The sequence below is a fragment of the Anolis sagrei genome, chromosome 1 (genome assembly GCF_037176765.1).
Source record: "Anolis sagrei isolate rAnoSag1 chromosome 1, rAnoSag1.mat, whole genome shotgun sequence".
Taxonomy (NCBI): Eukaryota; Metazoa; Chordata; class Lepidosauria; order Squamata; family Dactyloidae; genus Anolis; species Anolis sagrei.
In genome coordinates, this window is record NC_090021.1 from 16529108 (window position 1) to 16545711 (window position 16604).

Here is a 16604-nt window from a genome sequence, read left to right on the forward strand (position 1 = left end):
GTCAAAAAGGTCCATCCACTTCTGCAAGGGAACTTTCCACAGCTGTACGACACTGAACAATATGAGATTAAGAAACATTTCTTATGGCCGTAGTGATTATACCTCCTTCCCCTAGCCTGGTCCATGGCTTAGTGGACCATTTAGGATGATCTTGTAAAGACGGGAGGGCACTGGCCTATAGAGGAGACATTAGATTTGCCCCGTGCATAGTGTTTGCTTTTCTAAGTGGATTGTTTTTCTTTCTGGCAGGATCCAAGCGAAAATCCCTGGACTAAAGCGCAAAGCTGAATGAAGAACCAGAAACAACTTTTATTAAAATAGGAGTTCATCTTTTAAGTGGGGCGGGGAAGGCGTATTCATTTGGATTATGTGGGGAGGGTCAGGGATTAGCAAAACCTTGACATTGCAGTGCAATTTCACAGATCTTTATTTTTTAGCGACGCAGTGTTTTCGAGAGGGGGGCATAACCTGTTCTTGACTGCCATGTGTGTGTTCATCATGAGTATTGTAAGCTGCTATGTATGGATTTAAACCTAATCCTCTTTGCTTCTCCCATATGCAGCACTGGTTGACATAACACATTGGAGAGCTGTACATTTTACGCTTTGGACAAGGTAGTCTTGCTGCGCTTCAAGAGCGCCGAGTGCGGTTGAGGTGCAGGGAGAACACTTCGGTTTAGCGCTGTCTCTGGTCTGTGTAGATTGATTGCAGATTTTCTAAAAAACGAAATCTTTAGAAGAATATGCCATTGAAGCAAGCTTGAAAAGTCTTGCCCTTTTGGTATCGAGTGTAGCTGTATTGTGCTTTTTAATTTTACTGTTTTATCAATTGCCAATATAAGAAATTATATTATATATATATATAGTGTTTCACAGCAGCTTAGGATGTCCAGCTCCTCCACAGTGCTTGGAATATCAGAGAACTGAACTGGGATTTCTTTCTGTCTCTCTTTTTTTTTTTAGCTCCGTGGTAATGTAAGCTTAAATTTCCAGAAAACACTAGCATCTATTAAACAAATAAATCTTCTCTGCACATTACACAGTTTCTGCCATAACCTCTGCTGCACAGATCATCTATAGTCTATTTTGAGTAAGCAAGTTTACAAGTCTCTCAAAGCTCTGAATCTGTGGAAGGAACCTCTAAAGGGGCGATCCCGACATCCTGGCAGGTAGACCAAGGGATGCCCAGCATGCTTGTCCTGCGTTGTGCTCGGAAACCTCGGCGCCTGTGCATGGGTCGGAGGGTTGCGCCCTGAAGCTGCAAATGTCGTTTGGGAATTTCAAACATTGTTAATGCAAGAAATTACAAATGAAAATGTATACACTTGCGGTTTAAGCTGTATTGAACTAAGTCTGTGGAATGCATTGTGAAATGTAAAAAAAACCTTTCAAGTATCAATAAAGCGTATAGACTTAAGTGGTTTGTGGTACTTAGATCAGTGCATCATTCCAGGTGAATAGAGACTTATGTATGTATGTATGTATGTATGTATGTATTTATATTCCGCCCTTCTCACCCCGAAGGGGACTCAGAGCAGCTTACAAGATATATATATATATATATATATATATATATATATATATATATATATATATACACACACACACACACACACACACGCACGCACGCACACATACATACGGGCTGTTAGGAATTGTGGGAGTTGGAGTCCAAAACACCTGGAGGGCCCAAGTTTGCCCATACCTGCACTAGGGAGATGGATGGGACGATATCCAAGTTCTGTAGCCATATCTGGAAGATTTCCTTTGCCACAAAACTTTTGTAAACCAGTTTGCAGCATCTCTTTAGCAACCTGTAATGAGTTCTCATCAGTTGATCTTGTGAAGCAAAACAGCTCTTGTTAGCTGGGCCCCATTTCCCCTTGTGCTTGTTTTCAGCCTATGAAAGCATGTGTTCCCTTCCTTCAAGAAGTGTGGGATGACCTTACATTTCCTCTCTTCAACCCTGGCAAGTGGCAACCATTGAAGTGGGGCAGAAAAACAAATCTAAATAACATTTAGTCCCCCTCCTCTGGACAAGCTGGAATGTGTCCAGAGGAGGGCGACTAAAATGATCAAGGGTCTGGAGAACAAGCCCTATGAGGAGTGACTTAAAGATCTGGGCATATTTAGCCTGAAGACGAGAAGGCTGAGAGGAAACATGTTAACCATGTATAAATATGTGAGGAAATCACAGGGAAGAGGGAGCAAGCTTGTTTTCTGCTGCCCTGGAGACTAGGACGCGGAACAATGGCTTCAAACTACAAGGAGATTCCATCTGAACATTAGGAAGAACTTCCTGACTGTGAGAGCTGTTCAGCAGTGGAACTCTCTGCCATGGAGTGTGGTGGAGGCTCCTTCTTTGGAGGCTTTTAAACAGAGGCTAGATGGCCATCTGTCGGGGGTGCTTTGAATTCAATTTTCCTGCATCTTGGCAGCAGGTTGGACTGCATGGCCCATGAGGTCCCCTCCAACTATGATTCTATGACATCACAAATGGAGACAAAAACAATTATGGCATTGGCATTATGCCTGTTCATATGGCTTCCAGTTTAATGATACCACTGGCTGTTATTAAATAACAGCCTTTTCTATCAAAATGGCAATCCACTTGACACGAAAACAAAAAATAAAATGAATGTGCGATTTCCACTTTAAAAACAAAACAAGCTTGGCCAAAATGAATAAGCCACTGGCTTTTATTTGCCTCTATTTTGACAATTTAATGGTTTCTTTTCTGCCTGGAATATCGCTAGTTAGAGTGAGACAAGCAAACTCAGGCTGGCTATTTCTGCTGTGTAGGATGTTCCCGAATGAAAATCGGAGAGATGGCTGTTTTCAAATCATAAATCTTTTACTGAATCTTTTAAAAAATAAACTCATGCATTGCTATTTTGATTTACATTATAATACAGGTCTGAGCATAATGTACCTAAAATTCAAACCATATATAAATAAGTACAAAGTGCTTCCTGGCATACGCACATACACATTCACACACTATTGCTGTTTAAATATTTTTGCACAATGTCACTGTATAGCAATTCATTACCACAGTTTGTTTCTTTTTTCCTGTAAATTGAAGATACAATCAATATGAAAGGCCAACATTACAACATAGGCATACAAGGTGACCACCTGACATCACCAACTTGATATGGTTACATGATCTAATACAGGAAATCTTGCTTTCAGAGGGGATGGGAGTCAGACTGCATAGGGGTTTTTGATAGAAAGTATAGAGAGTGTATAAGGCATTAATATATTCCATTAATAAAATAACTATAAATCAATAATAGTTCTTTTGAATTTACTTAAGCACTTTAGTGTTTTTTATACATTGATTTGCCTTCCTGTCACTGAAGAATTGCTGCTTTTGGTCTCTATCCTGAACCTGAATTGAACTGCTTGCTATTGTGGACCATCAAGCAAACCTCCTCCTAGAACAACTCTAATTTGCACTTTTAACCCTGTTCCCCATCAATTTTCTGTAGGGAGGTATCTGCAGAATGCTGCTTGTTGCAGAGTAATACAGTGGCATCTTTGATCCGCTTGCTGACAGTGACCAGACTACCTAGAGCAAGCATGGGCAAACTTTGGCCCTTCAGGTGTTTTGGACTTCAATTCCCACAATTCTTAAAGTTGGTGGCTGTTAGGAATTGTGGGAGTTGAAGTCCAAAACACCTGGAGGGCTAAAATCTATCCATGCCTGAGCTAGTGCTCCTTATCATTCATTCCATGGCCATCCAATGAGTACAGTCAACGTGACCCTTAGCTGTGCAGTGCCTTGGAGGAAAGATACTTCCCAGTCCTTTCTCATAGCTGCCTATGGCTTTTAGATCCAAGGAACTGAACCTTTGGCATGTTTGGACACAGGAGCCCAGTTGGATCTGGCCAAAGGCCTCCCTACTCTTGTATCTGGTCCTTACAGATGCCTAGAGGCAATCCACATGAGTAGGACATGACACATATGTTCTCCAGCAGCTGATGTTCAGAGAGCAATGGCTCAGCATGTAGTTTCTCAATGGCTGCTGGTTATCATGGCTATATATTATCTCCAGGATCAGCACTAGATGTCCATGGATAACCCACATGAGTGGGACATGAGACATATATGTCATGTCCTGCTCATGTGGGTTATCCGTAGACATCTGGTGCTGATCTTGGAGATAATATATAGCCATGACAACTAGCAGCCATTGAGAAACTGCATGCTGAGCCATTGCTCTTATCAGGTTCCTCTGGATGAAGAACCAAGTTCCACAGCTACTTGGTTCGCTGCCAAAACAGAATGGCTGCCAAGTTGTCTGCTACCGAACTCATGAAGGGAAACAAATGTCCTTGAGAGACCCCATGATGGAAAATGGAAGGGTGATCTTTCCTTGGAAAAGTTCTAGGCATGTCGGCTCTGCTGTTACACTGCAGAAGGAAAATATTTTTGAGTGGCATGGCGAGAGAAGATGGTGGGAATGAACTGCCTGTAGGTTCACCACTCTCCCTAGAAGTCCTCTTACCTTAAGAGATGCCTTCAACTTGTGACTGGATCACTGACAAGCTGACTGGGAACCATTTGTGGCATTTGCCTTGAACGGCACCTGTGTTGTCCTTTTTGTCAAAAGAATTGCTTGAGATTCAGTTAAAATATTAAGACAAAAAGCTTGAGCGAACAGAATGTATCCAAGGGAAGAAAATGACTTTGTCAGCCCTCCTCAGTTGGGTAAGTTGTAGCACCGTGGATAGAAAGCAGAGACCGGCAAGAGAGAAAGGGATCTCCTGCGCTGCCAGAAAAGCTTTCAAAAGGCACTTCACTGAAAAGTGGCAAATGCAATTACTTTTTTCAAACTTTAGATTTTGGGGAAGGGGAAATAATGAACACCTGGGAATATATTTTTGCAATAAAAAACACCCAAATAAGCTTTGGTCCACATTCCTTAACGAAGTTTTGAAGGATTATGTTTTGGAAGGGCTGGGCCACACTCCTATACGCACTTTACCTAGGAGTAAGCCCCATTCAAAATGGTGATACTTACTTCTGAGTAGACGTGCCTAGGATTGCACTGCTAACTATGTGAAAATGTGAATTCCATAATATGTTAAAAGTTATACAGACTTCTATCATCAATTTGGCAAGAGAGATTTGATGCTGCCTGAACCATACTTTGTGTAAGAGTGGGGAATGTGTGGCCTTCAAGCTGCTGCTGGGCTACAACTGATCATCCACGACCGAAACTGATGGGAGATGGGATCCAACAATATCTGGAGGACCACATATCCCACCACCCTGCTTTAGGCTAAAGACCAAATGTAATGGCTGTACAGCTGGAGCTCAGTGTAGTATCCAACATAACTACATGTACATTTCACAGATATGTAAATCAATGTAAGGTTTAACACAAGCCAGCTTCTGAGCACTTGGAAGGCGTTCCTTAATGTCCACTGTTTGGCACTCATATGGCGGTGATAGCAAGAGTGACGCCAGGGAGAGCTGACTTCAAAGGCATCGCCATACAAACACACTGTAAAGAAAAACAGGGTCAGAATGATCTCTATGCAGAGCTGTGGCTGAAATTAGTGGTACATTGAAGTGACAACAAAGAGACAGTTTTCAAACCCACACCATTCTTATGATACAAATTATACCACTGAGCATCTTAAATATTAGGAATGAAGTGATATATAGGTCTTGGCTATGTTCTTTCACCGTACTGATTGAATTGAGAAATCTTTACAATCTGGCTAGGGTCTGTGTAAAAACTAACTGCTCTATGCCACTCCAAATTGTTCCAAGTTACTTTTAAATATGATGTGCAGTGAGCTAAACTGGGAATGTATTGTTGCTTAAGAAGGGTATATTTGACCCGATGGTTCTAAAAATGGCACTAGTTTCCCCTCATCAGTTCTAGTTTTTGAGATACAGAACATATGCTATCTACCGGTCACCATCTGCTTACCATAGAAAATTGACACTGAAATACAATAGTGAAATACAACACTGCCTGAGCTCTGCAAGTGCAGCATTTTTCCAAAATATATGTTTGAGGTTTGGGACATCTGTATGGTGCTTGTTTTATAAATCTATTGTCCTCCCAACCCTGCTATACACCTGTGATACATGGACTGTCTACAGATGTGTCACTCAACTCCTGCAATGATTTCATCAGCGTTGCCTCTGAAAAATCCTGCAAATCTCTTAGGAAGACAGGCAGACAAATGTCTGCATGCAACTTGCCAATAGGAAGGCACAACCCTGACAGGGATCTCTGGACCACCACCACTAAAGCAATGTTCCTAGGCCATCAACTTCATTGGACTGGCCACATTGTCTGAATGCTCTATCACCGTCTTCCAAAGCAATTACTGTACTCCCAACTTAAGAACGGAAAATGGAATGTTGATTGACAGGAAAAGTCAGCCTTAAAAACTGTGGCATAGACACCGAGAACTGGGAAGCCCTGGCTCTTGAGCGCTCTAACTGGAGGTCAGCTGTGACCAGCAATGCTGCAGAATTCAAAGAGGCACGAATGTAGGACAAAGGAGGAAACGTGCCAAGAGGAAGGCACAACCCTGACCGTGATTATGCGCCTAACAACTTCATTAACTCCCTTGCTGGATTGTCTCCTTCCTTTGGCATTTCTAGGAATGAGGTTCTGCGCAGGATTTCCCTGAGCTTGATACAATCCAGGGTCTGTCTTTGACTTTTCTTTGGCCTCTCCCACCATCACGAATCCTAGCAATACACACTTACTTCATGAAATGTTTCATGACTGTCATGCCAAGCCTATGGCTTAAACTTTAAGCATTTGCAGTAGTTTCTTGGGTGCTTGACTTGTTCACTTGCATCTTTCCTTCTAGAATATAATTGCCCTGCTATAGTATTCCTTTTTCCAGGGTTCATTTCTATTATCTTGATTGAACGAACCATCAGAAGAAAGTGTTCTTCCTTTCTATAGTACAGTGAATGGAAATGCAAATTCATGAAGTAATGGCTGAAAACTTCATTGTTCTGACTGAATAAGAAATATCGATGCTCTTCTTTCCGATTCCCTTGCTCATTATATTGTCTACCGAGGAAATGGTGGAGTGAATTTTCTCGTGGCCCAGCAGGCAAGAGAAAGGATAGAAGCAGCAGACCATTGTAAAACACCTTTAAATATTTCCCCAGAGCAATTTCTTTCCTCAGTGCTAATCAAAAAGACATTGTATTTTGTATTTATTTTGCATTCACACTTATCTACTTGAGACAAATGGCACCCTTGATGAAAAGAAGGCAAAATGCTTTGGGGCAGAGAGGGGACTTGGCTGAGGTTAGGAGTATTAGGAGTAGGACCTTCGCCGGGAAAGCAGCACGCTGGAGGCATTGCTCTGGAAACTCTGCCTAAATAAACACCATCTCTTTTAGCTGCCCAAATGGACTGTAACTAATATCTTACAACTTACTTAGGTGTTCCCTCATAGGATGATGGTCCTCCAAGTGTAGTGTCTTGGCAGTGGGTCCTTAGGTATAGCTGTGGAGTCCTATTCTTGATCCGCATGTTCTCCTGCAGTGAGGACATCGGTTTCCAGGTGGAAGGCAGTCCCGGTCAGGGTTGGCTTGATGTGTGTTCCTCTTGGTACGTTTCTCCTTTTTGCCTTCCATTTGTGCCTCTTCAAATTTCACAGCACTGCTGGTCACAGCTGACCCCTAGTTAGAGTGCTCAAGGGCCAGGGCTTCGTAGTTCTCAGTATCTATGCCACAGTTTTAAAGGTTGGGTTTAAGCCCATCTTTAAATCTCTTTTCCTGTCCACCAACATTATGTTTCTTGTTCTCGAGTTAGGAGTAGAGAAACAGCTTTGGGAGACGGTGATCAGGCATTTGGACAACGTGGCCAGTACAGCGGAGTTGATGGCATAGGAGCATCACTTCAATGCTGGTAGTCTTTATTTATTTATTTATTTATTTATTTATTTATTTATTTATTTTTGTATATTGCCCCTTTCAGCCTGGAGGTGACTCGAGGTGGTTTACAGTTGGCAATCAATGCCCCACAAATAAAATACAATCAAAAACATTACATATAATATAAAACATATAAAAGCAATAAAACAATTAAAAACCATAAAGTACAAATTCTCAGCGTCTCATCATTAAAATCATTTTCCGTCACTTCATCCAATCATTTCACAAGTCTCAGTTAATCAGTTATACTGCATCAGCAAATGCCTGCTCAAACTGCCATGTTTTAACTCTCTTTTGAAATGTTAGGAGGGAGGGGGCCTATCTAATATCCCTAGGAAGGGCATTCCATAGCCAGGGGAGCCACCACTGAGAAGGCCCTGTCTCTCGTTCCCGCCCATCGGATCTGAGAAGAAGGAGGGACCGAGAGCAGGGCCTCTCCAGATGATCTTAAGCACTTAGATGGTTCATAGGGAGAGATGCATTTGGACAGGTAAACTGGGCTGGAAACATTTAGGACTTTAAAGGCTAAAGCCAGCACTTTGAATTGTGCCAGGTAGCAAACTGGCAGCCAGTGGAGCTGGCACAACAGAGGAGTTGTATGCTCCCTGAATGCCGCTCCTGTTAACAACTTGGCTGCTGTCCGTTGGACCAATTGAAGCTTCCGGACAGTCTTCAAAGGCAGCCCCAAGTAGAGAGCATTGTAGTAGTCTATATGGGATGCTGGCTTCTTCCAGCATGCTGACATTTGTCAAGAGATTTACAGGGTTTTTTGGAGGCAACAGTGATGGAATCGTTCCAGGAGTTGAGTGTGACGTCTGTAGACAGTTCATCTAACACACTTTGCTTAGCAGTACTATCCTAAGCATGAATGAGGGTTTTGGCTCCATAGTTATGAGCTTGGCTGAGAAGAATGCTGGGACAGCAGAAGTGGCAAGTAAGTGCCTCTGCTTAATGTTTTCCTCTGAGGAACTTTATTGAAATAGTAGCATTTTAAGTTGTGATGGGGTTGGTTAAAAAAAAAAACCCTCCTTGCTATCAATATTTCACAAAGGGCAGTCAACTGTCACCCTACAGGAGTATCTCCTCTTTTTACCATGTTGGCAAAAGTGGATTTTCTAATAGTACGTTCCAAGGGGAAGGTCTTAATCTGGCTGTTCCAGAGTGGCTTCTGTGAAATATTTTGGCAATATCTCCAACTGAGTCTTGCAGTGGGAGATAAAGCACTGAAAGAAATGCTCGGTTCTATAGCATTCTAACCAACTTTTTGCATGAGCAAGGCAAACTATGCAGATGGGTGACAGAAGTAGAAGAATGCACGAATGCATAAATATCACCTTGCTTCATTTCAGAATGAGGTGAATCTTTCATCCAGGCTTCTATATGTTACAAACTAAACTTCCCAGGCAAATTAAAGGGACATCTACCAACTATTACATAAGGAAGGAGCTAAGATGTGTGTTAGATGAACCTTCGAGGACCTTAAGATCCCATTGAAGTACTAATAAATTTATATTTGTTAAAATTGATCTTCATTTTAATCATTAAATTGTTTTTAAGTGTATTTTGAACTCCAAATAAGATGTGCAGTCTGCATAGGAATTTATTCATGTTTTTTTTTCAAATTATAATCCGGCCCTCCAACAGTTTGAGGGACTGTGACCTGGCCTCTGTGACCTGACCTCTGTTGAAAAAGTTTGAGGACCCCTGAACTACAAGATGGATTGGACATTGCTTTAATGAGTATTTATTGAATTATGTTTTATTACAGCTGTTATTATTTTATTGATGTTCAAGTTTTTATATTGTAACTGTTTTTGGTGGTATTGAATTTTGCCTTGTAAACTGCCTCGAGTCGCCGGAAGGCTGAGAGGGGCGGTATATAAATACTGTAAACAAACAAACAAATAAATAAATAAGATTTTAAGAGTGTGAATTTTAGAAGAAGGAAGTTTTGAGAATGTGTTACAGAGACGGGAGGAGGGAGTGAGAAGAGAGGGAAGAGTGAAGGAATTTGGAAAGAGATAAATGTTGCCAAGCACCAGAGAAGAGATGTGGAGAAGAGGTGAAGGGAGATTGGGAGACCTGAAAGAGATGGGGAAAGGGGAAATTGCTCAGGAAAGACTGTTTTCAGAAAAACAGGATTGCTTTGGAAGAAGAGGAACAGAGAGACCCTGAATTGAAGGATAGAGTTTGGAGGGAAAAATAAGAAAACAAGAAAAAGGGAAAGGTCTGGTTTGTATGTGTTGCATGTTTACCTCAATCACGCCCCTGATGGGGATCTCAACAAGACTTCCACACCTTAAAGATACAAAACGCAAAGCATTCCATGTTTATACAATGAAAGAGTTACCTGCAGTCATCCCCTCCTGTGCTGATCACATACTTGTCATCATGAGAAAAGCGTATGTTGGTTACATGTGCAGAATGGCCAAAGTAACGTTTGTGTTTGGCCTGTTGGGAAAAAGGAAAAGATATTTCTGACAATAAGCGCTCACACTTTTAGAACTGTATTGATGGAGGGCATCTTTACACAACCAGAACTTGGAAAAGTTCCTTTTTAACAATGCAACTCCAAGAATCCCCTAGCTCAGACATGGGCAAATATTCTAACTTGGGGGCCGCATGGTGGGCTGGACCGGGGTGGGTGGGCCGGACCGGGGTGGGTGGGCCGGGAGGGTGGGTGTTCTCCCCAAGTCCTCTCCTTGCCCTTTCCTCCTTTTCCTCTTCTCTTTCAGAGGTAGAAAGTGAAGGAAAGACAGGAAATGTCTGGATTCTAAATGGGTTGGCCTTAGTCAGGATGAGATGGTGGGCGGGAGAGGAAAAGTGTATCCATTAGACGCCGTATTGCCTTCTCCTGATGTAGACTCCTAAAATCCTAGAGTCTCCCCCAGGGCCATTCAGTCCAACCCCCTGCCATGCAAGGAAGCACAATCAAAACACTCCCAATAGACAGCCTATGTGGAAAAGCCTCCAGAGAAGGAGACTCCACCACAAATTGAGGCAGCCTACGCCACTCTCCAACAGCTTTTGCTCTCAGGAAGTTCTTCCTAATCTTTTCAGTCAAATCCCTTTCTCTGCCATTTGAAACCATTGCTCCCTTGTGCTCTGGGTGTCTAGAGTAGCAGAAATACACCCTTTGAAATCTTGAAACATGGTTCTCATGTTCCCTCTCTCTACTTTCTCTTCTAAACATTCCGCAGGAGGAAGGAAAAATGCAAAGGAAGGAAGAGAAGGATGGAAAGAAGGGTGGAAGGGAATGGAGGGAGGGGAGGGGAGGTCGGGAGGAAAGACAAATGGGAAGCAAGGAAGGAAGAAGAAAGAGAGAGAGAGGCGGAAGGAGGGAGGGATGGAGAAAGAGAGAGGTAAGGAAGGAAGGAGGGAGGGAAGGAGGAGGAAGACAGAGAAGGAAGGAAGGATAGGATGGTGAGGAGAGGAAGGTCTGAGAAAAGAGCCCAAGGGGCCACATCTGGCCCCTGAGCCTGGGTTTACCCATACCTGCTCTAGCTAGAAAGTAATTTCCAGATTGTGATCTGAACCTACAAAATTGTTGAGCAGACCCAGACACACAACATACAAAATCTCACTTACAAATTTTTCAGTGCATGGGAAGTCAAAGAGCTTGACTAGTCCGAAGTCATCTCCAGAGATGATGTTTAAGCCAGCATGGCTCACACAGGCACAGTTGACGTCCGCTTTATCAGCGTTTCGGGGCCAAATGCCAATGACTTCGTCCCCAAGGATGCTGTTTCCAAAGGGGGGAAAGAAAAAGGGGGAAACTAGTATGGGAGATGACAGATAAGCATATTTAGACTAAACAAGATGATTTACAGAGTTGTCAGGTGGAAGTCTAAAAGAGTATCCAGAGAGGGGGGAACAGGACTATTTTGCAAGTGAAGCCCACACCCATTGCTTATTCTCTTTATCTCTTACCACCCACCCCTGTTTCTCTTGTATCTACATCATAGGGTAGTTTAGAGTTCCTTATGCTGAATCACCTTGTCCACGTGGCCCACGTGATCTTTCCAATGAGAACAGTGTCTGTCACTTGTTTCCCTAATGGCACCTCATGGACTTGGCGTTTGTAGGCACCTGTTGATACCTGAGGGAAGAAAAACATCAAATCAATGTCCTACCAATGGCATTGAAATATTTGGTCCCCATTTCTAGTATCTCCCCTTTAACTATTAATTTCAGTCATCTTGTTATTTAAAATATAACTTGAAAGAATTTGCAAATGTATTTCTACCCAGCACCGAGTGCTAGTTCCACTGTACAAATTCAGGGTTTCCCATTTACAGATTATGACTTAATATCTACTTTGTCTAATATAAGACGTGCCCAAACACTGCTCTTGTTTGTCTTAAAATATCATATCTAACCATGTTAACTTGAGTGATTCCACTGGTGCTACCAGGGAAAGATATGGGGGGACAGATCCAGAGCCCCATACAATGAAACTAAAAGGACAGTTTTTATATACAGTAAAGTTGGCTTGTTCCAGCTTGCAAGTAGTGAAATAACATTTGGTCGCTAAAGGGTGTGTGCGGGCTGAGCGCCTATATCATCTCAGCATAAAATAAATATTTAATAGCATAATTGGGTTATGCAAGCACTATGCAGTCCCTAAATTGAAAAGCACAATGTAAGAGAAATAGTAAATGTGTGTAGTTGTCACCACACTGCACAACGGGCAATCCATACAGGCAGAGCACAATGCTCATGAGTCTTGAAAAATATTACTGCTCAACTCCTAAAATTGAGAGGCTGTTAGGAATTGTGAGAGTCAAAGTTCAAAATACGCAGAAGGCAAAGTTTGACCATGCCTCCTCTAGAAGCACAGGCATAGGCCAGCATCCTTAGCCGTCACTGTAAAGGTTGCAACAAAGACATCCTCCGCCAAGATCCCTGAGGGACATTTGGACATCCTGTTCATCTATGACAATGGTTCTCAACCTGTGGGTCCCCAGATGAGTTGGCCTTCAACTTCCAGAAATCCTAACAGCTGGTAAACTGGCTGGGATTTCTGGGAGTTGAAGGCCAAAACACCTGGAGACCCACAGGTTGAGAACCACTGGTCTATGGGGACACAGCCAGATGATTCATAGATTTTTCCCTACTTTCCACCATCCACTAAAAAGCCATGGAGTTTAGGCTCCAACAACTGAAAGGTGAGTGGTGAGACAGCAGTCCCAATCAAGAAACTTTAGTGCTATGTCTCTTTAATGTCTTGATACCTATGGCTATCTCCCTCTACATTCCGGCTCATAGCTTAAGATCCACCGGGGAGGCCCTGCTCTCGGTCCCACCAGCCTCGCAAACGCGTCTGGTGGGGACGAGGGACAGGGCCTTCTCGGTGGTGACTCAATATATCCCATATGCATGGGGGTATTGGGGTAATAATACAAAAGGTTTGCTAGGCTAGACCCTCTTTCACTCAGACTCAACCCCCCCCAAAACTCAGCCCCCCCGAAACCCCCCCTGAAAAAAAATTAGCCCCCCCCCGAAACGAAATCCTGGCCACGGGCCTGATACCTGTGTTAGTACATATATGCAAAAGGACAGAACACACTTCATTGTATGTATACAAAGTCTAAAACTAGAATAATACCGTAGTAGGTGTATGATTGATTTATGAAAGTTTAAACATTAAGTTTTGTTTCAATCTAAACATGATCCCTGGGGCTTTTGACACCTCGACTTTACCTTACTCTTACCCTCTTTGTGCTTTTCCCCCACTGATTTTCACTACAGTGTAAATATTTGTTTCTGAAATACTATAAAAAACACCTAGAGTTATGAAGTGTGAATTCAGCTATGTTTCTGTGCAGACTTCTCTCTTTGTCTTTGTTCCCCGTCTCTCTTAAATTATGAACCTTGGATATAAGGCTCCGCTTACTTGCACTCTCAGCCATCTACAGCTTTCCAAATCAGAATGCCAGAATCTCTTGTTGAAAAAGAAGAAGAAAATAATAACTGCAACAATTGCAAAAGCTGACCTGAATATAGTTGCTGTCTGCCGAAAAATCCATCTGAATGACAAAGCTTGGGATGTCTTTGCAGTAGCCTATCCGGTTCAAGGTTGTGCCTTGGGTTAAATCATAGAAGTCCACAGTATGTTCTTGGGACCCCACGGCCAAAAATCGGTTATCAGGGCTGATCCTAGACAGCAAAACATGGAAAAGACGCAAAAGCATAAGGCACATTGGGAAACTTAAAAATCTTGGTGGGATAAACATCTAAAATAGTCAATCTAGAAATATTTGAATGTTTTATTATTTAAGATTTTTACTCCCACCCTCAGCCCAACAACACACTGCTGAATGTATGTGGCGCTCCACCTGGACCCATCCCATTGTCATTTGGGAATTGTTATGATGCTACTCTTTTGTGAGCCTTATTGTTTGTTTTTGGACTCTTTTAGTGCAGTGTTTTTCAACCTTCCTAATCAACCCCTTAATACAGTTCCTCATGTTGTGGTTAAATGATTTTAGTTGCTACTTCATAACTGTAATTTTGCTACTGTTCCAAATCATAATGTAAATATCTGATATGCAGGATGTATTTTCATTCACTGGACCAAATGTGGCAGAAATACTCAATATGCCCAAATTTAAATACTGGTGGGGTTGGGGGGGGGGGGGGGGTTGATTTTGTCATTTGGGAGTTGTAGTTGCTGAGACTTATAGTTAACCTACAATCAAAGAGCATTCTGAACCCCACCAATGATAGAATTGGGCCAAACTTCCCACACAGAACTCCAAATTGTTATTAATGTGATGAGAAGTCATAATGCACAAAACATGCTGGAATGGCTGTTCTACATCTTAGCCATCCTCAACCATGTTTTCCACTCTAAGTTCAGTACCTGATGTCCTGGATAGCAGACTTCCGATCCCTCTTTTTGCCCCAAACTTTAAGGCTGTTCACAAGCAAAATGATAAATTCGCCATTCTTCATGCCAATAGCCACCATCTCGCCATCAGGACTGTAGGCTGCACACCTAGCAGCATGGCCCAGGTTCACTTTGTTCAGAAGTTTCTGTACACCAGAATTGACAACACTTTGATAATAGTGGTTCGTGTGACTTTCAATTTATACTGTCATCACTCTGAATTCAATATACATTAACTTCTATCCAACCAGGTATGTAGCCGGGGGAGGGGGGGGGGGGGCTTGAGGGGCTTCACCCCCCCCCCAAATTCTCATGGTGGTTCGCGAGAAGGCCTTACTGGTACATTATGTAAACTGTTATGTTTATTCATATAATGATCTGATCACCATGCTCAATATATCCCTTATGCATGGGGGTATTGGGGTAACGATACAAAAGGTTTGCTAGGGTAGACCCTCTTTCACTCAGACTCAGAGCCCCCCCCGAAACAAACTCAGCCCCCCCCCCCCGAATCGAAATCCTGGCTATGGGCCTGTATCCAACCATACAAGAACATGCAGCATCAGTCAGGTAAGCAGTGAAATAGGGAGGGATGAATCCATTTCCCTGCTCCTTATTCCAAAAGCAGAATACGATTAGCAGCATTGGGGCAACAGGATCAGTCTCAGCAGGGTCCGAATTACGTGCAAAACCTCTTTGTGTATTTGGTCTGGCAGGCCACGTTGTCTGAATGCCCCATCACCATCTCCCAAAGCAGTTACTTTACTCAGCTCAAGAATGGAAAACAGAATATTGGTGGACAGCAAAAGAAATTTAAAAATGGGCTTAAAGTTAATCTAAAAAAGTGGCATAAACACTGAGAATTGGAACCTGGCTCTTGAGTGTCAGCGGTTACCAACAGTGCTTTGGAATTTGAAGAGGCATGAATGGAGGGTGAAAGGGAGAAATGTGCCAAGAGGAAAGAGCATCAAGCAAACCCCTTTTGGGACCTCCTTCCATCTGGAAATTTATGTCCTCATTGTGAAAGACCATGTGGATCCAGAATACTTACTTAGGTGATCCCTTGTTGTCTGAGTAGGATTGTCTTCCAAGATCAGTGTACTGGTAGTGGGTACATAGGTGACTGTGGAGCCCTATTCTTGACCTGCATGTGAGGACATTCTTGACCTGCATGTGAGGGCATAGGTTTCCAGGTGGAAGGTGGTCTTGGTCGGGGTTGGCTTGACACGCCTTCCTCTTGGCACATTTCTCTCTTTCGCCCTCCATTCATGCCTCTTCAAATTCTACAGCACTGCTGGTCACAGCTGGAGCGCTCAAGGACCAGAGCTTCCCAGTTCTCAGTGTCTTTGCCAGAGTTTTTAAGGTTGACTTTGAGCTCATCTTTAAATCTCTTTTCCTGCCCACCAACATTCCCTTTTCCATTCTTGAGTTTGGAGTAGAGCAACTGCTTTGGGAGATGGTGGTCAGGCATCCAGACAATGTGACCAGTCCAGTGGAGTTGATGGCGGAGGACCATTGCTTCAATGCTGGTGGTCTTTGCTTCTTCCAGCATACTGACATTTGTCAGCCTGTCTTTCCCAAGAGATTTGCAGGATTTTTCAGAGACAGTGCTGATGGAATCACTCTAGGAATAGGTCTCTACGGACACTAATGGACCCACCACCAATACTCCCCTCAGAAGACTATAGGCCACGAAAGATGGCCTATAGCAGTGGTTCTCAACCTGGGGTTCCCAGATGTTTTTGGCCTTCAATTCCCAGAAATCTTAACAGTTGGT

The 16604-nt window shown here is 42.9% G+C and overlaps 2 protein-coding genes across 8 annotated transcripts in view; one reads left to right on the forward strand and one right to left on the reverse strand.

Moving 5' to 3' along the window:
- RTN4 (reticulon 4) overlaps window positions 1-1416 on the forward strand; it is a 91355-nt gene extending 89939 nt beyond the window's left edge. For all 6 annotated transcript variants that reach the window (XM_060754576.2, XM_060754575.2, XM_060754577.2 and 3 more), the window contains one exon: window positions 250-1416. In XM_060754576.2, the coding sequence (XP_060610559.2) occupies window positions 250-292 (43 nt within the window). In that variant the 3' untranslated portion in view covers window positions 293-1416. The remainder of the gene's footprint in view (window positions 1-249) is intronic.
- A 3188-nt stretch (window positions 1417-4604) lies between these two features.
- EML6 (EMAP like 6) overlaps window positions 4605-16604 on the reverse strand; it is a 202035-nt gene continuing 190035 nt past the window's right edge. For both annotated transcript variants that reach the window (XM_060754569.2, XM_060754568.2), the window contains 6 exons: window positions 14801-14973; window positions 13932-14094; window positions 11931-12034; window positions 11524-11677; window positions 10286-10386; window positions 4605-5515 (listed from right to left, as the gene is read on the reverse strand). In XM_060754569.2, the coding sequence (XP_060610552.2) occupies window positions 5491-5515; window positions 10286-10386; window positions 11524-11677; window positions 11931-12034; window positions 13932-14094; window positions 14801-14973 (720 nt within the window). In that variant the 3' untranslated portion in view covers window positions 4605-5490. The remainder of the gene's footprint in view (window positions 5516-10285; window positions 10387-11523; window positions 11678-11930; window positions 12035-13931; window positions 14095-14800; window positions 14974-16604) is intronic.